A 19323-nucleotide genomic window follows, 5' to 3' on the forward strand; every position below is an offset into this window, starting at 1 on the left:
CTCTATTTGTGCAGCTTTTACGTTCTTTAATGAGATTTGGTCATTTTCTTCACAAAGGTTCTGGACCCGTCTTGTTAGTTTGTGACTTCTTTATTGTTTTTGCCACTATTTGAATGGAATATGTATAATTCTTTTCCATTTCCATTCCCAACCTGATGTTACTGGTACAGAGAAAAGCTCCTTTCTTTATGTTTTATCCAGTCCCCTTACCAACTTCTCCCTTTTTTCTTTTTTTAAATATTGGTACCTAAGCTAACATCTGTTGCCAATCTTCCTCTTTTGTTTTTCTCCCCAAAGCCCCAGTACGTAGTTGTGTATCCTAGTTGTAAGTCCTTCTAGTTCTTCTATGTGGGACACCACCACAGCATGGCTTGACAGGCGATGTATAGGTCCGCACCCAGGATCCAAACTGGTGAACCACAGGCTGCCCAAGTGGAGCATGCGAACTTAACCACCAGGCCACTGGGCTGGCCCCCATCTGCAAATTTAAAACAGATTTGTCTCTTCTTTTCTAATACAGTCATGTGTCACATAATGACATTTTGGTCAACAATGGACCACATATATGATGGTGGTCCCATAAGATTAGTACCATGTGGCCTAGGTGGGTAGTAGGCTATACCATCTAGATTTGTGTAAGTACACTCTATGATGTTTGCACAATGACAAAATCGCGTAATCATGAATTTCTCAGAATGTATCCCTGTCATTAAGCGATGTATGACTGTATTTATGTAACTTATTTTATTTCATATCTTATTTTGTCACTAGAAATTTCAAAAGTTGAATCATCATACTGATAGCAGATATATCTCTCTTTTTCCTGATTTTAAAGGTCTTGGCATCAGCAATTTATGGGCATTTGCTGTAGATTTTTAGTAAATAGACTCGTTATGTTTAAGTACTTTCCCTGTATTCCCTTTTGCTTAGAATTTTTATTATGAAAGACTGCTGAATTTGTCAGCTCCCTTTTTGGCAGCTGTTGATATATTCATGTAGCTTTTCTGCTTTAATTTGTTGGTGTAATAAATGATGATGATTGATGTTGACCCAACCTTGAATTTCTGTAATAAATTCTAATTGACATTTTTACTGCTGGATTTGATCAGTATTTTATTTGTAATTTTTGGATCTATATTTATAGGTAGCAATGTATAATTTCTAATTTTTATTGTTTTTATGAGATTCTGTCATCAGACTATGCTAGCTTTATAAATAGATTTGGGGAACGTTCCACCTTATTACGATTTAGAGAAGTTTTACAGTAATTATTTATTGTTAAAGGTTAATTAGATAAAACAGGTCTTTATTTTTTTACTGCTTTTGAGGTCATTGGTCAATTCAGGTTATCTTCTTTCCCTTATTTGCAGTTCAGGAGGTTATATTTTGGTAGAAAATCATCCATTTCCTTCAGACTTTTTAAGTTGCCATCATGGTGTATTGCGTTTACGTTTTTTTGGTACTTCTTTTCTTCTATAATATAGTTATATTTCCCTTTTCATTTATGACGTTGGACAATTATACTTTTTCCCTTCAAACTTAATCAGACCAGCCAGGAATTTATATATGCTAGTGGTCCTGCCAAGAAACTTGCTAGATTTTACTTCTTGTGTGTGTGTGAGATTTGTTCTGTTTGTTATTTCATTAATTTTAGCTTTTATCTGTGCTGAAACCTTCTTCACATTTTCTTCTTGAACATGTCTGTTGTGTTTTGTGGTGTGGTGGTTTAGGCAAGGCTCTGGCACGCGACCTCCTGTTCTAATCAGGGCTCCAGGCCTTGCTGCTTGAAGCCCTTCCTCTGATTACTTTGCCTCTCTGTGTCTTGCTTTCCTCATCTGTAAAACAGAAAGATAAAATACCTGTCTCAGAGAGATGCTTGCAAATTAAATGTGATAGTATTTGTAACATTCTAATAACAATGCCAGGCACATGGTAAGTTCATAAGAGATGTTTGCTATTATTATTGGAATTCTTTTTCAGACTTATTGAGTTAAATATTTATTTCAGTCTTTTTTTCCTTCTAACTTTAGCTTGTCAGTTGCATTGTTCGAGTCCTTCATGTGCTGTCTATTTGTGCTGGCTTTCCTTATCAGAACGTGAAATACACACACATATATGTACATACATATGTATGAGTGTATATAAATATATACATTTCCTACTTCTACTGATTTTTATCTAGTTCTTCATATAATTCTACAAGTTGTTGCTTCATATAGCCAGTTTATGGTTTTATGACCCGTTTTGACCTGTTTCATTATATCTAATAACTACTTTATTCCTACTGATGCTTCTGTCCTTAAAAGTGGGATTATATCCTTGTCACATGGCCACACTGCCCTCTTTTTCTTTGCATTGACCATGTATAAGTTTCCCCAGACCTTTATTTTCAGTTTTTCTTTGTCTTAGGTATATTTCTTATAAACAGCAATCAGTTTTTCATCCCATCCAAGAGTGTGTCTTTGAGGAATCCACTCAATTCACCTGCCATATGGGTTTATTCCTACCATCTTTTTGTATTATATCTATTGCTATTTTCTTTTTACCCTTCCTTATTTTAGCAGGTTTCCTGGTTTCTAAAGAATACTGATATTCTACTTTCTGTCCCTTGTTACCTCTCCGTGCCTTGTTATAGTTTTCTCAGTTATAAAACAGGGATAATTAGAGTGTCCCCCATGAAGGGCAGCTGTACAGTTGGCCTGCCACACAGGAAGTGCTCCATAAATGTTAGTTGAATATTAGCCTTGCATTGCAAAAGGAAATACTGACCACCTGACCCTTACACTGAGGTAGTGCTTGGTGTTTTTTCCAGCACTTTCTTATCACATTTGATCCTTAGAACGCCTTGGTAAGAACTACAAGGAATATAAGCTGTTTTACAGATGAAAATCTTGAGCTGTAGAGACATTTTGTTACTTGTCCAAAGACAGCAGATACTAAACAGTGATGCTCAGACTAGAACCTGAGCCTCCTGAACTTGGGGCTTTTCCCATGTCATGATTCCTGAGCTGACCCTCCAGGTGTTTCATGTAGAACAGTGGTTCTCACACTTTTCTGTGCGTGGAATCCCTGGGAGCTTTTAAAAATCCCCATGCTCAGGCCACACCCTACACTAATTAAATCTGAATCTCTAGGGTAGGACCCACGTCAGTAGTTTTTAAAATTCCCCCAGGTGATTCCAGTGTGCACCCAAGATTGAGAGCTGGGGCCTTTGATTTTCTTGGCTAAAGGTTGAAAGCAGATGGTTGACGTCTATGTCTGCGATCTTTTCTACGGATAACTCCTGCTACATTTGCCAAAAGAGGCACAGAGCATGCATTCCAAGAACAAGAAGACAAAGAAAAGACAATGTTGCTTTTCTTCTCCTTGGCCGTTTTTGGTAGAATCAGAAGGGAAAATGAAATTACAGTGCGGCCTGAGTCATAAGGGCTCCTTGGGCTTCCCCAAAGCAAGTGGTATTTTTATTATTCAAGTGAATTTCAAAGGCAAGTGCCTTGCAGTGGGCAGTTGTGGCTGCCGTGATCTCTACCCTGTGACAGCACATTCCTTCTGTGCTGCTGGCATAAGAGAGGGGCAGCCCAGAGGGGTCCAGCAGTCGGGACGATGACTCAGGAACCAGAGGTAAGTGCTGCTGTCTCTCCAGGTGTGCAGTGGGACTGAACTGGCATTTTCAGTTCAGAAAATTAGACAAGGGCAGGCATAAAAAGGGTGCTTTGCTGCCATGTCTACACAGCCTGAAAACTCCCTTGACTTTGCTGGCATCCGTGGCAGTGACCTTGCTGAAGTAGTCATCTTGTTTTGTGTGTATTTGTGCTCTGCCTGCCCCTGCAGAAGGTCGGTACTTCTAATGGAATTGCAGCCTCCGTGGGAGTTGAGGCTCCGAGCCCTCCTGCACGCCTGTGTCAGGCATCGCCTAGTTCTCAGGCTGCCAGGACCTGCCTCTGCTGGCAAATGGGCTGCAGAGAAGCCCACGTTGGTTTTCTACCGGCAGCGGCTGGGGGGAGCTTAGGTTTTGCTGGTGTCTGGTGAAGAAGGTCCGAGAGCCCACACCATGAGGTCTGGACACACTTTTAAAAGAGCAAAAGCAGAGCCAAGTCAGACCTAACCAAAGTGGTTTCCTGGCTCTGGCTCATCGGTGCCTCTCTGAAAGCCAAGCTCGCCTGAACCTTTAACGAGACAGCCTGTTGGTGGTGAACGTCCTGTCAATGTTTGCTCTGTTGCCCTGAGAAATAACAACACTTTGATGCTGACACACCCAGAAAGGAGCAGGAAGACTCAGCAATGCCAGGAGAGGCCTCAGCGGGTCCTGGAACAACCACAGTGTTCGCCTCCACTCAGCAGTTAGGGGGTCAAGCCCAAGGGCTCGCTGGGGCAGTTGTGAGTGTTTGAAGTAGACAGGAGCTGAAATTAATTTTGAAACAAGCCAATGGGGAAATTATTAATTTCCTTTTAAAAGTCCTTAATGATTTCAAATCTGGCAGCTAACCTAGAGAGGAACATTTATTATTATATTGTCAATTTTTGGATTAGCTCTGGCTTATGTACCTTAAAAATTCCTGGTCACCCACCATTCAGATGCCTGTGTCTGTGCCCAAGCACCAGCATCCCGGCTGCACATTTTTGGAGCTGAAGCAGCCTTTCTCCATCTGCATGATCTGGTGGACTAGTATCTGCAGGATGCCCGGAAGGGGTAGGACACAGCAAACACGGCCTCTCGGCCCTTGCTGGGGCCTTCGTGAGCAGCTGATGGAGGCAGCTGAGGGAGGGGCTGCCTGCTCCCGAGAGCTCCTCACGTGCCATGGGCAGGCAGCCCTTTCTGAGGGACACTAAGGCATCTGGGGAACATCCTTGTCCTAATGTTCAGTGCAAGGTTTTATGCTTTCTAGAGTTTTATGCTTTCTAGAGCGTTTCCACATGCACACATTGCCACCTTCTTGGTTCCTAACACCCTCCTCACAGCTGGCAGTGCTGTGTCATGTAGGAGATGTGGGAATGGGCCTTCTCTGGAGCAGCAGGTCCCCGGTGGGTAAGAGACAGCACTAGGAGCAGACTCTGCCTGCCTGTGGCCCAGACTTTTCGCCACTCACGTGTGTGAGAGGAAGAAAAAGTCCTCTGAAAGTCATGAAATCAAACTCCAGACTGTTCCAGATCTCTTTCCATCAAGTCCACTTTTCTTGTGCCCTGGCGAAGAATTTACCTGAGTGTTCTACATGTATCTGTTTTCTCTAGTTTCCAAATACCGAACCTTTCTTTGCCCTCATGGTCTGTTTGTGTGCTTTCCCCATGAATAGAATCCCCACTGTGACACTACCCACGTGGTTAGTGCTTCCTAGAACTTGAGAACAGACAGCAAAGGTCACATAGTAGAATAAGTGAGCAAGTACTCTGTATGATCTTTCAAGTAGGTATGCATGGTGGATCTTAAGACATAATATAAAGCAGCAGTTGTATAAACCACTTGTATTCAGTTAGAAATGGAGAAAATTATTAATAAAATAGAAATGCAGAAATAGTAAAAGTATTATTTGAACTTAGGTAGCAAACTAGAAAACACAACAGGAAAACATTAAGAGAGAAGAAGAAACATTATTAAGTGTCATTGGAACTATTAGATATCGGCCTAGAGAATTACATTCATAATGATGCAAATAAATTCCAGAGAGATAAGAGTTAAGCATTGGAAACTCATCAGAATATATTTTTTAAAGCACGTTTATCCAAGTTATAAAAGGGAGATGATTATGTTTCAAGATTTTTAAGATATATACAGATGTACAAAGATATATAATCAGAAATAAGATGAATGTATTTATATGTTAAAGCAAAATTATTTATAGTAAAATATAATTTCAAAAAGAAATGTAAAGAAGAAAATCAATTGAATATATTTGAAAAAAAGAACTGACAGAAACTTAAATCCAAAATAAGTCATTGATACAATTATATGTCAGTTGATAATTGCATTTAATTCAGCCACTGTTTATAGATCACCTACCAGATCCTTAGGACTCAGCAGTGACCAAGCCAGAACCACAGCCCTTGCCATCACATGGCTCACAAGTGCCATTGGGTAAGAAGTTAAGAGAAATGAACAGTTAATTTACAAATAAGAAAACACAGATAGTAAATCATGGCATGGAAACATACAGCCTTATTGGCAATTACAGAAATTCAAATTAAAACAGCTTGAAAGTACTGTCACATACCTATTAAACTGGCAAAAATAAATATAAATGCTGAGTAAGACACTTGGCAGGGTCGTACAGAAGTGGGCACACCAATGCCTTGCTCCTGGCACTGTTGTAAATTGGTTCCATATGGGTGGAAAGTAATTGGTATCATGTGACAAAAGCTATAAAAGTCTTTTCTCCCAGTGAATTGTTCCAAATTTGGTATTTCCTTTCTGAAAGATACCTCTAGGACTTAATTCAAAAAAAAAAAAACACAATAGCCACAGACATTGCCAAAGCACTGCTCTTTATAAGAAGAAACTAGGGGAAAGAAAGCCAAATGTCCAGTAGCAGGGGAAACTTATACCTTCCATGCTGTACTTGCAGGTGGACACCAGAGAGCAAGGAAAAAGAGTGCCTGTCTCCTCAGCACTCAGCACACCACCGCTCCTTGATCCCAGGACGCTCTCCCAATCTTAGCCCCACACGACATCCTCAGGAAGGCCTTTCTTAACCCACAGGCCTGGTCAGATCTCCCCTTATGTCTCTCAGAGCTTCCTGTCCATTTTATTCATAGCACTTAACAAAGTTCGGGGTTGTCTGTTTGGGTAATATTCTTGTTTAATGTCAATTCCCCATTTGACTGGAAGCTTCCCCAAAGCAGGGAACTTGGCCAATTTTGCTCACTCTGTGTTTGCCCCTTAGAGTAGGGCCTAGAATAGGATGAATGGGGGGTTCCATGGATGGATGGATGGATGGGTAATTGCATGGATGGGTGGATAGGTGGATGCATGGATGGGTGGGTAGATGGATGGATAGGTGGATGGATGCATGGATGGTTGAAATTTTATATATGCAGTAACCTCCGTTCTGTTTACATAGGACTTTAATAGCTAACAAATTACTTTGCCAAACATTCTGCTGTAATTTCCTATACAGTCCTGCAAGGTAGAAATTTTTGTCTTTATTTAAAAGTTGAGGAAACTGAGTTTCTCTCAACAGTATGTTAGATAGCTTAGTTAACTGCAGACACTTTTATTTCTTACTTTTTTCTCTCTCTCTCAAATAGCTATTGGCAACATTCTTAAGTTGGAACTAGTGATGGGAGATTTCTTGTAAGCTTCCTATTTTTAAAAGGAATGACTAAAATACTACTGGAAAAAAAAAAGCACAATGTTTTCTTTTTTTAAAAAAAAAAAAAAAAACCCTCTATACCTATTTTAAAGAATTTTAGTGAAGAAAAAGTGATAAATGTAATTAAACACTTTTTGGCATTCAGATGATTAAAAGAGGTCCACTTTCCTTTGACATAGTGTGCTGATGACTTTCCTAAGTTCGCATGAGGCTATTTTCTTTGGGTAGGTCTTTCTTGGCCTCAGAACTTAAATCTTTGAGTTCAGTTGTTGATTTCTATTAGAGAAGATTTTGGTCAGTTTTTGCATCCATGTGCATACGTAATTGGCCTAAAATTTTAATGGCTCTTGCAAAGTAACTCGTTTTGACTGATAAAATGAAGTGAGTCCTCTGTGAAGGAAACATTTATGTAACATAGGGACTGTTTGTTCTTTGAAAGATTTGATTGAAAAAATTGTATTGAATGAGGAGCCTTTAGGGAGTGATTCTCTATTTTCTGTGTTTGTTTCTCTCATGCACATTATTTTATTTTCTCTCTTATTGTGTCACTTTGAGAATTTTTATTTTTGTAAGGAAATCTCTCATCTCAGCATCGTTATTTGGTAATGTTAGGTCTGGCTAAGGACAACATTTCCCGTCATTTAAACATTGTTTCTGCATTGCTTGTTAGATTGTCATTTCCCTTCCCAGATTATTAAGGTACATTTTCTTTCATTTTTAATTTAGTCACTTGAGTATCAACTTTATTATTTTTTCAGAGATGCTTGAATTGGTTTTATTTATCCTCTTCCTTGTTTTTACTTCATCTTGGTTTTTCTATTCTTGGTTGGTCTAATTGTTCTCATTTTCCTGCTTCCTTTAGCTTTCCATTCTAAGTGGGGCACGGCCTTTTAATGTGTTTCACTTTTTATTTTTCGTGACTGCAATCAGAGCTGTGTGTTTTCTTTTCCATTACTTGTGATGCTTTTATTGTTCTAAAAATACATTCTGCTGTTGTGAATTGGTTTTTCTCTCCCACCCAAGCTTTACTTAAAAGGGAATTTTTACTGTCTAAATAATGGGACACTCTTCAATTCTGCTTTCATCATTGGTTTCTACCTTGACTTTGCCTCTCTCTAGGAATGAGATACATAGAGACTTGCCTTTTTTCCCCTCCATTTTCTCCTTTTACTTTTTCCTATTTACTTTTCCTTCATACTCAGAATGTAATCAATTTATGTGCAAGTTCATATCTATTTGAAGACAGAATTCATTCTCCTACTCCTACCATTTGGTGAACTCCCACTGTTACTGTGTCGTGTAGCTTTATGATTCCTCTATTAATTTTTTGCATATTTGATCTAGCATATTCTGTTCATATTCTTCCTGAATTTTTATTAGTTTTTCATTTATGTATTTGATCCTGCGTTGCAACATAAAGATTTAGCATGGTTGTATTTGGGGTTGTGGTTGGTTAAGTGTCTTTATCACTATAGTTCTCTCTCCTAATGCCTTTGAAACTGTATCAGCTTTTCCAAGACCATGTGAACATGGTGATACGGTAGAAAGGAACCAGACAGAGCATCAGGCACCTGAATTGTGATCCTGGTTTTCCTACTTTTGAGCAGGTCACCTCTCTGAGGCTCCTTCTGTGCAAACTGTGCCCGACATTACAGGGTTCCTGTGAGAGTCCATTGAAAAAGTGGGCATGAAAGTGCTGTGTGTGCATTGCAAAGAGTCACCAAGAAGGTATTGGCATGCAGTCACAGCCCAGCTTCCAGAAGGTTCCCCTACAGCATCTGGTCTTGAGTGTGCCCTTGGAGGCAACGGTTGTTCCAGGCTGCTCTTTAAAAGGCCATTATACATTTGTCTTGTAAGTTACTTTTGTACTTGTATTTCTCATTGATCTAATTTCTATGGTAATATCTCCTTTTTTTGTTTGTTTAAGTTATATTAGTAGCTAACCACTGCTAATTCTGATATTTGCGGTATTTTTAGCAGACACGCTTTTGTCTTCTCTCTCCCTTCCCTTGCTTCTGTTAGTATTCTCAGGTCCTTTTTGAAATTCTCCTTCTATACCGTAGAGTCCTCACAGGCTTTCCCTAATTTAATGACTGGCTTTTCTGTCCTTTTCCTCATCTTTTTGTTATATTTCTAATCTAATTATCTCAACAGGCATCCTTTTGGCTTTCAAGAATCTGTTTCTCTCTTTTCTTTTTGTAATCTGTGGGCCTCTGTCAATGGAATGTTCCAGGTTCCCAGGTCTTGACTTCTCCTATCTTGACTTGACTCATTGCCATCTGTCTCAGTGCTGCCATAACAAAGTACCAAAAATTGGTTGGCTTAGAATAACACAAGTTTATTGTCTCAATTTCCGGGGCTGGAAGTGCAACATCAAGGTGTTGGCGGGCTGTGCTCCTCTCACGCCTTCAGGCAAGGACCCTCCCTTGCTTCTTGCTGGCTTCTGGTGCTGGCTGGTAACCCTTGGCATTCTTTGGCTTGTAGACCCCTCACTCCAGCTACATGCCATCTTCTCCCTGTGTCTTCACATTGTTTTCCCTCTGCATGTGTCTGTCTCTGTCCAAATCTCCCCTTTTCATAAGGACGTCAGTCATATTGGATGAGGGCCCACCCTGATGACCTCATTTTTAACTTGATTACACTCTGCAAAGACCCTATTTCCAATTTAAGCTCATATTCTGAGGTACTGGGGGTTAGGACTTCAACATATCTTTTGAGGGGGACACAGTTCCACCCATAACACCATTTCTGAGCCCCTTACTCCATTGCCCTTGGCCTGGTTCCACCCGCCATGGCCACCTTGCTTACACGTGCAGTTGGCCAGTCAAGGTCATCCTTCCATTTTAAATGTCCCCTCTCTCCTTGAGAGCCTGTCCCCACCAGAGTGCAGGGACTTGAGCAGTAGGTGTTGGAATCCCCGCGTGGAGGGGGCAAGGACAGCGGGCATATTCCGTTTCGTTTGTCGTAGCCCGTGCATGCACAAGGAGGCTGGGGCAGAGCTGCTGTCACCAGTGTGCGGATCCTCTGTCCGGCTGAATCCCTGTCATGTAGGGCATCCTCTGATGGTCTGGATTCCTGGAGAACATTTGCAGGCTTGGAATTTACCCCCAACTTATTGGCATCCATCCACAGACCCCCTTCTGCCACCATATTTCTTCCCTGCTACAATCATCGACATCACTCAGGTAACCTGAGATGCATCTTCAGATTCTGCAACTGGCTCTGCCACTCTGAGCATCTTTGTTTTTAGAGTTTCTTTTGGCTCCTTCTTCAGGCCTTTTAGTGACTCTGCTCTGTTTAGATTAGACCCGCTGCTTTTTCATCTTAACTGTCTGGTTGCTCTGACTGCTCCTACACATACTAGAAGGTGGCTCTTGTCTTCCTGGCTGGTTCAACAAGGAGGAGGCACCCTCTGCCATCATCCCAGGAATCTTTGTTCAACAACCAAAAGAAAGGCTTGGGTTTTTTATGGGCCAAGGATTCATGAATACGTTTTATAATGTTCTATGTATTTCCCCTCACTTTTACATGTGTGTCTTGATTGAGTAGACTAATTCTATTGACTGCTTTCATGCATCATGCCCTGCTGTCATTGAGCTCTCGTCTGTCCCCTCAAGGGACTTACAGTCTCCAGGCGGGAAGATTCTTACCCCGTTAACCATAGGTCACAGGAGCAATGAGTTGGGAGCACGGAGAGCAGAGGGATGAATTCTGCTTTGTGTACTCAGTAGAGACCTAGCGAGGAGGTACCATTGGAACTCCACTCTGGTGAGGCTGTTCTGCACCTAACAAGATCGCAGAGGTATGCACCCTGCCATCACAGCAGAGAATCCTTCTCTGTGTCTGTTCCAATCCTGATTGCCAGCCCACAGCTCTCAAGGTTAAAAGCCATGCTAAAAGCAATAGACTCCAGTCCTTCACTTAACAATTATTTTTCTTCAACCATTAAGGGTTGCACTAACATAAAAGCATAAGAGATGTCATTGGAGCCCGTGGCTCATTCACCGTGATATTTTATGTCCAGTGATTTCAAGAAGCATTGTGTAAAGGTGGATGATTGTCCTCCTGGACCACAAGCTGCATCACAAGACAGGGAGACCTTTCTTACACAGAAGCACCCCCAAACATCACTCTGCATTAAGAGCCAAATGCCCTTAAGTACATCCAATCCTGCTTGAACTGGCCCTAGTCACTGCCACTGCCTCGGAAAACAAATTTCCTAAGTCAGCACACCGTGCCTTCTAGGAGAGCACTACTTTCTCCTCTTTGGCCTGAAATCTAAAGGGTGCATGCTTGAGGTCAAACACAAGCACATTCTCCATCTGTTTGCTCCAGAGTGGGTATGCCTCAACCACGGCACTGTTGAATTGGTGGGGTCTCCGCGTGCAGCTGTCTTTGATTTTGCAGTCCAGTGTGCATGGAGTTAATTATACAATTGCTGGCCTCTCTCCCTCGAAACCTTGTTTATTGTGATCCCGCCTGGACTAAACACAAATTAGTAATGAGGGCCTCAGGGCTTGCCTGGCTAGGTTTTGCTGTCCAGTGTCCTGCCACCTTCTTCACTGTGCATTCTTGCTCCTTCCTCTCTGCTGCTTTGTAAACATCTGAGTACCCTGTAATGTTTGTGCACTAAAAGGAAAAGAAGTTTTGTAAATGAAAGTTTTCAAACTAACCCAAGTCCAGGTAGAAATCTTACACTTTTTTTCAACCTCCATCCAGCCCAGAAGTCTTCACAAGTGTGTCCACATTCTGAGTGTGTCATCATGTTTGCAGACTTCTGCTTTTACAACTTCTTCTGGGGCTTGCGTTGAACAAATGTCAACCCTACAGAAACTCTGGTGGGCATGAGACCTATAAAGAGCTCCATTTTAGGAACTGGCAGTGTCTGCTTCCTCTTCTTCCTCATGTCTGGGGAATTCAGAGGCACACACAGCTGCTCACTTCTTATTGATGATTTCTTCTGATAAAACAATGCCCCAAAAGGAAGCACACGAGGTTTCCCAACAGGTGTTCTTTCTTGGCTTTGTGGTCAACATCATATGCTCATAGTCCATGAAGATCAAGAAACCCATGAGTCAGGGTGACCAGATCCACGTTCAGTACACTCACTCACACACACACACACATACTGCTCTTCTCTCTGAACCATAAACTCTCTGAGCGTTGCTTCTATCTGTAGCATCCACATCTCTAATCTGCCCCAGTGCCTGACAGAATGGCTTTGCCAGCAGTATTCAAGTAAATGCTGATGAATGTATGAACACAAGTTAAGCAAGATGGCGTCCCTGTTATATAAGTGGGGGTGGTAACACATGGACTCCAATTTAGGGTGAAGAAGGTGGTCCTTGCACCAGGGCTTGCAGGATTAGTAGGACTTAGACGGGAGCGAGGAGGGCCATGAGTTCCAGAAGAGAGAAGACAGAGCAGGGTTCAGAGGCAGGAGAGGGTTTCTTTCCCCTTCATCACAGTGGCAGGACAGAGTGTGAAGATAGAGGCCAGTCCAGCCTACAGAATCTTGGATCCTTGAGTGACCTCATGACACCCACCATCTGAAGGAGGCAAACTCTCAGAAGTAAGCTTTTGCACAAGCTCTCTTAGCTCCAGGCCCACAAGCTTGTGTTTCCTACCAAATACTCCCATCACCATAACAACCCATATACCAGGGAGAGCATCTGCAGCTGCAGAGCAACCGGCAGCCGTTTGGCACATTGGCCAGCCAATTACTGACAGCGAGGCCATACCCCCTCAGGCCCCAGAGCCTTCCTATGAATTTCAGCGTTGGGTCCACTTTCTGAGCCCTGTGATTCATTTATGAACAGGCAGCTTCTGGTTAATGGCAGTTTCCCCTTGGCCTTGAATCCTCTGCTTAAGGAGTGTGCCCAGCCCCCAATTTCTTCTACCTAGAACAAATTGTTAACCTCACAAGCCATCTGCCTGCAGGAATGCAGAGGGCAGGCAGAGGTCTTAGAGGAAACAGTGAGACATAAAGTTGGAAAGTGGTTGGGGCAGATTTTGGAGGCGTGGGGCTGCCCAGGGAAGGGGTTAAGATGTTCTGCTAAAGGCAGGGTGGGGGTGGGGGAAGGTGGAAGCGTTTTGAGCTGACCTGGATATTTTAGGATGCTCAGTCTGGTTAGAGGTGTGATGAATGGATCACAGGTCTCGGTGACTTGATTCTCTTCAGCGCACAAACATTCATTTAGTGTCTGCTGCATGCTAGGCATGCAGCCGAACTTCAGAGAAAGACAAGGCCGTGCACTGGAGGCGCACACAGTCTAGGTTGTGGACAGCCACATCGCCTGCTGGGCAAAGGAGACGACCCTTGGGCTGAGTTAGTGCAGCACAAAATCAGTGGGCAGGTTCATATAAGGGGAGTTGAGCCGGACAGAGCCTGAGAAAGTACCCCTGTCCACCGAGACTTGCCAACGTCCTCCACAGAGTTAGTTAAGCAGCCACAGGGCTTGGGTCTCCTAAGGTCAAACCCTCGCTCCTTATGCAGTTCTAGGCTGCAGCTCCAGGCTCAGAGGACATAGAGGAGATTCAGGAGGGAAATGCCATTGTCAGGACAGCATCACTAAGCTGATCCCCCAAGGAGGTCAGATTCGTTTGTACCGTATTTGATTCATGTCACAATAACAATCTGATTCATTTCTGTTGGTTTTTTTTTTATAGTCCTACAGAATTTTATTTATAAAACTTTCAATAGACACCTAAGATTTGTTGTTTAAAATCAAAGCCCAAACTAGCCTCCTTTTCGTCTTGCATTTAGCTGCAGTTTCAGTTCTGGCCCAATCCATTTGATATTGAATGACCAGAATGGCCACACAGGGTGAGTGGAAAGGGTCAGACCGCAATCTAGACCCTTTGGCTTTGTGTCTAGCTGTCCGGCCTTGGGCCCGGGGCCTGGGTGCGCCTCCAAGAACCCAGGAAGAGGAGGCAGCCAGGCTTTTGGAGGGCCTTTTTTGACTTGGCATTGCAAAGACTGGCAGGGCCACCTTCCTCTCAGCCCACTCCTAGGTTGGCTGTCATACTTACCCCAAGGTCCCCCATGGGAGGCCACTGTCCTCACCACCGCAAGCCAGAAAGAATCCTGAGTCCAGAAGTGATCTGGGCATCATCTGGTCCAAAATGCTTATTTAACAGATTAAAACCAAAAGTAACAAGGTGAAGAATGATATGATTATGAATTATGGAAAGATTAGGAAGACGCCTATGTGACTGGCTTTGGATTGGAGGCATCAGAAGGCACTCATGTTAAATACAGAGCGGTGTGGGATCAATGGGCCAAGAAGCAGTGACTCCCCAGGACCAGTGAGCATACCTAACCCCCAGATCTTGGTTTCTAAATGCCGTTTTCTGCTAAGGGGAGTCAGGGCTGATTCCAGGGCTGGGGCTTGGAAAGTACCAGAGGAGACTGGAACATCTTGTTTTGCCAGGAAGTAAGGAAGTGCCCCAGAGTGATAGGGATATGTCAGAGGAGCCCAGGAGCCCCCTTGATGAGACTCCCACTGGCCAAATTGGGGACTAGTTGAGCATCAAAAGAAATAATGATAATAATGAATTATAATGCTTAGAATAAAACGGAATCCATGAGTCCATAGTGATACTTAAAAGGAGCAGATAGTGGGGGGCACCCTTCTGTATGGAAGAATGCCAGGGAACAAATGTAGAAGGAATGGTGGTTTTAGAAAAGTCACCACTTTGCAACCACGAATGTACTAATTGAGTCAGGCCAAGATGCTGAAACTATTGGGTGAAATGATGTAGGAACACAAGATATTCGCTAGGCTCAGGATATCACCCCACAGACTGCTTGTTAATCACAAAGCGTAAAATGTACCTTAACAAAGGAGGGCTCTATCTGACAGACGCCACCTTAACCAAGGGGTCAGACTTGGCATCACCATTCAAGGAGTAACCTGACGTCAGATGCCCTCTGGTGGGGTTCCATGGGTAAGACTCAACATTGTCTGAGATTTTTGCCAAAAATGCTTAACTTGAATCTAAACAATAGGAAACAATTGAGTAAATTCAGATTATGGGATATTCCACAGGACAACTGGAATGACGTGAAAAATTGCAATGCCAAAGTTGAAAAAGACATAAAAAAGCATGAGGACTCTTCTAGATTCAAAACAAGTAAAGAGACATGACAACTAAACACAATGTGTGATTCTTGATGGGATCCTGGATCAGGACACAGAATAGTTATAAAAGACATTTCTGGGATAATTGGGAATATTTGAACATGGACTGGATTTGATGATACTGTATTGATTTCATTTCTTGGAAATGATAAGTATATGGTTGTCATGTAGGAAAAAATTCTTGTTCTTCAGAGATACATGCTGAAGTATTTAGGGGTGCGGTGCCAAGATTGCTTGCAAAAGATTCAGCAAAAAATGAAAAGTGTGGGGCCAGCCCCATGGCCTAGTGGTTAAGTTCACCATGTTCTGCTTTGGCAGCCTGGGTTCAGCTCCTGGGCACAGACCTACACCACTTGATGTTGGCCATGGTGTGGCAGCAACCCACATACAAAATAGAGGAAGACTAACATAGATGTTAGCTCAGGGCAAATCTTCCTTAGCCAAAAAAAAAAAGTATGTGTGGAGAGAGAAAGGAGAGAAAGCAAATGTGGCAACATATTAGCAAGTGGTAAATCTAGGTGAGGGATAGATGAATGGGTATTCTAGTCCACCTTTTCTGCGGTTCTGAAACTTTTCAAAGCAAAAAATCGTGAGAGGAAACATTAAGGATAATAAAAACAGACCCAAAGCAGTAGAGTGACTTGTCTAAAAAAAAGATCAACTGAGTCTAAAACTTCATTCTCTTGTCCCCAAATCCAGTATGCTATCTCCCATCCCTCTTCATCCAGGTGAATGGAGAGAGAGACAGACAGACAGAGACAGAGTCCCTCATCCCCTTGGTTCAAGGATGAGAGCTCTAAGAGAGTGTTGTAGACCCAGCCTTTCCAATCCTGGCTACTTAGCCAAGGAAGACAAAGACAAGACACACATCGCCATCTATTGGCCAGATAAGGAGGTCTGTCTGCTGCTGCCAATTTTGAGAGCAAACATCCCATGTTATTGGTGTCTTTCCCACCGTCCGCCTGGTTGTAGCATTTTCCCATTTGCGAAGCACTCAGTTTTGTTTCTCTAATTTTCTGATACGGATTTCCAACTGCTTTGGAGAAACAGGCCAAAAAGCCAATTTCTTCCTCCCAGAAACCTAATTGAGCCCCAAATTCTTTGATACTCAAGAAGAAAGAGAAAAGCCTGTTCATGTATATTTAACTAGGTCTCTTTACCACGCGACACCAGCGAACCAAACCACCAGGCTTTCTGACTCTCACCTGTGGAAATAAACAAAGGCCAATCAAATGAGAAAAGCATAGGCGATTTATTCAGAGCTTGAGGTAGCAAGAGAGTCGGCCATCGGCACTTGCGTTTTGGCAGAGACTCAAAGGCAGACAGAGCAGTGGGAGAGCTTCACAGGGGAAAAAAGGGAAGGCTTCAGGTGTGCCCTGATGGAGGCTGCTGATGGAGAAGCTGCAGGCAGCCAACTAGAGGTGCGGTGTCCCACGTGATTGGTCGGGGTGCATATTTGGCTTCCTCTGGGTTGGTCTAAGTTGGAAGTGGGGACAAAGCCTAGGGAAGCTGTCAGTTATTAATCAAGTCCTGGCCATTCGGGGCCCATGGTTACAGAAGTTATTCTTGAGCTTCCTGGATTGTTACTAGAGATAGCCATCTGCCCTCCTATAAGTTTGCCTTCCTGGGCTATTTTTTTTTTTTTGGTTTTTATTGAGATTATGATAGTTTACAACCTTGTGAAATTTCAGTTGTACATTACTATTTGTCAGTCATATTGTAGGTGCATCTCTTCACCCTTTCACCCTTTGTGCCCACTTCCCAGCCCCCTTTCCCCTGGTAGCCACTAATCTGTTCTCTTTGTCCATATGTTTAATTTACATGTGTGGGTGGAGCCATACAGAGGTTGTCTTTCTCTATCTGGCTTATTTCATGTAACATAATACCCTCAAGGTCTACCCATGTTGTTGTGAATGGGATGATTTTATCCTTTTTTAGGCCTGAGTAGTATTCCATTGTATATATATACCATGTCTTCTTTATCCAGTCATCAGTTGATGGGCACTTAGGTGGTTTCCATATCTTGGCTATTGTGAATAATGCTGCAATGAACATAGGGGTGCATGGGGCTTTTTGAATTGCTGATCTCAAGTTCTTTGCATAGATACCTAGTAGTGGGATGGCTGGGTCATATGGTATTTCTATTTTTAATTTTTTGAGAAATCTCCATACTGTTTTCCATAGTGGCTGCACCAGTTTGCATTCCCACCAGCAGTGCATGAGGGTTCCTTTTTCTCCACATCCTCTCCATTTGTTATTTTTTGTTTTGATTATTTTAGCCATTCTAACAGGTGTAAGGTGATATCTTAGTGTAGTTTTGATTTGCATTTCCCTGATGATTAGTGATGATGAGCATCTTTTCATGTGCCTATTGGCCATCTGTATATCTTCTTTGGAGAAATGTCTGTTCATGTCTCTTGCCCGTTTTTTGATCTGGTTGTTTTATTTTTTTGTCATTGAGCTGTGTGAGTTCCTTATATATTATGGAGATTAACTCTTTGTTGGATATATGATTTGCAAATATTTTTTCCCAGTTGGTGGATTGTTTTTTTGTTTCAATCTTGTTTTCCCTTGCCTTGAAGAAGCTCTTTAGTCTGATGAAGTCCCATTTGTTTATTCTTTCTACTGTTTCCCTTTTTGGAGAAGACATGGTGTCCAAAAAGATCCTTTTAAGACTGATCTCAAAGAGTGTACTGCCTATATTTTCTTCTAGAAGTCTTATGGTTTCAGGTCTTACCTTTAAGTCTCTGATCCATTTTGAGTTTATTTTTGTGACTGGTGTAAAAGAATGGTCGATTTTCATTCTTCTTCATGTGGCTGTCCAGTTTTAGCAGCACCATGTGTTAAAGAGACTTTCTTCTCTTCATCGTATGCCCTCAGCTCTTCCTGGGCTGTTATTACAGATAAGGGGCTTGGTTTCCTGGGAAGGTTGCTGCAGGTTTTGGGTCATAGTTCTCTTTTCACATACGGCCTGGCCATGGTCTGTTTGCATACTCATCTCTCACTTTGGAGGCAGCCTGTCCACAAGCACCCAGTGTAGAGCCTGGCGTGGTGCAGGCAGCTGCAGGCGGCAGCAGCTCCATCACAGGGAAGAGAGCCCTGAAGGGAGGGCAGAAGACCCAGGTTTGGGTCTCAGCCTTCTCCAGTCTGGGGAGGCGCCTCCAAGTTTGCATGGCCTCCTCTGTACAGAGCAGGGGCCGTTCCTGCTGCACTTCCTGCCTGGCTGTGATCTGCCCTGTAAAAGGTGACACTGAACCCACGTGCTCCCTCTAGAGGCTGGAGAGTGAGTAGCTGGAGCCATGTAGAGATGACCTGAGAGATGCAGGTCCAGATGGGAATAGGTCCCTCCTCAGTGCCGGCCACGGGAGGGACGTGGTCCCAGCATCTTGGGACCCCAGCTAAGATGAGCAGACACACTCCCGCTTGAATGAGTCACTGTTTTATTCCAAGTCGACACTGGCCCTGTGCTCACCGCCACATGTGCTCTTCCCTTTCTCCAACACCCAGCCTCTTCGTGTGAAATGGTCCCACCTCAAGTTGCCCTGGGTGGATCTAGACTGGCTCATAGACATCTCCTGCCAGATCACGGAGCTGGACCTTTCTGCCAACTGCCTGGCTTCCCTCCCCTCGGTCATCCCCTGGGGACTCATCAACCTCCGGAAGCTGAACCTCTCAGACAACCACCTGGGGGAACTGCCCAGTGTGCAGTCATCAGATGAGATCATCTGTTCCAGGTGGGCTCCCACCCCGCGCAGGCCCCCCGAGGGAGAACAGGCTCTGTGCCCTGGCTGCCACCACGGTCCTCCTCCTGCATGTGTTCCCTAATTGTAGTTAGTCATTTTCACAACAAATTTGCAGCTAAAATGGGAGAAGGA

General features: G+C 43.1%; 1 protein-coding gene across 3 annotated transcripts in view; it reads left to right on the top strand.

Moving 5' to 3' along the window:
- The window catches only part of LRRK1 (leucine rich repeat kinase 1), a 129008-nt gene that overhangs the window by 62367 nt on the left and 47318 nt on the right, over window positions 1-19323 (top strand). For all 3 annotated transcript variants that reach the window (XM_023651451.2, XM_023651452.2, XM_070268221.1), the window contains one exon: window positions 18956-19182. In XM_023651451.2, coding sequence (XP_023507219.2) covers window positions 18956-19182 — 227 coding nt within the window. The remainder of the gene's footprint in view (window positions 1-18955; window positions 19183-19323) is intronic.

The sequence above is a fragment of the Equus caballus genome, chromosome 1, assembly GCF_041296265.1.
Source record: "Equus caballus isolate H_3958 breed thoroughbred chromosome 1, TB-T2T, whole genome shotgun sequence".
NCBI classification, from domain to species: Eukaryota; Metazoa; Chordata; class Mammalia; order Perissodactyla; family Equidae; genus Equus; species Equus caballus.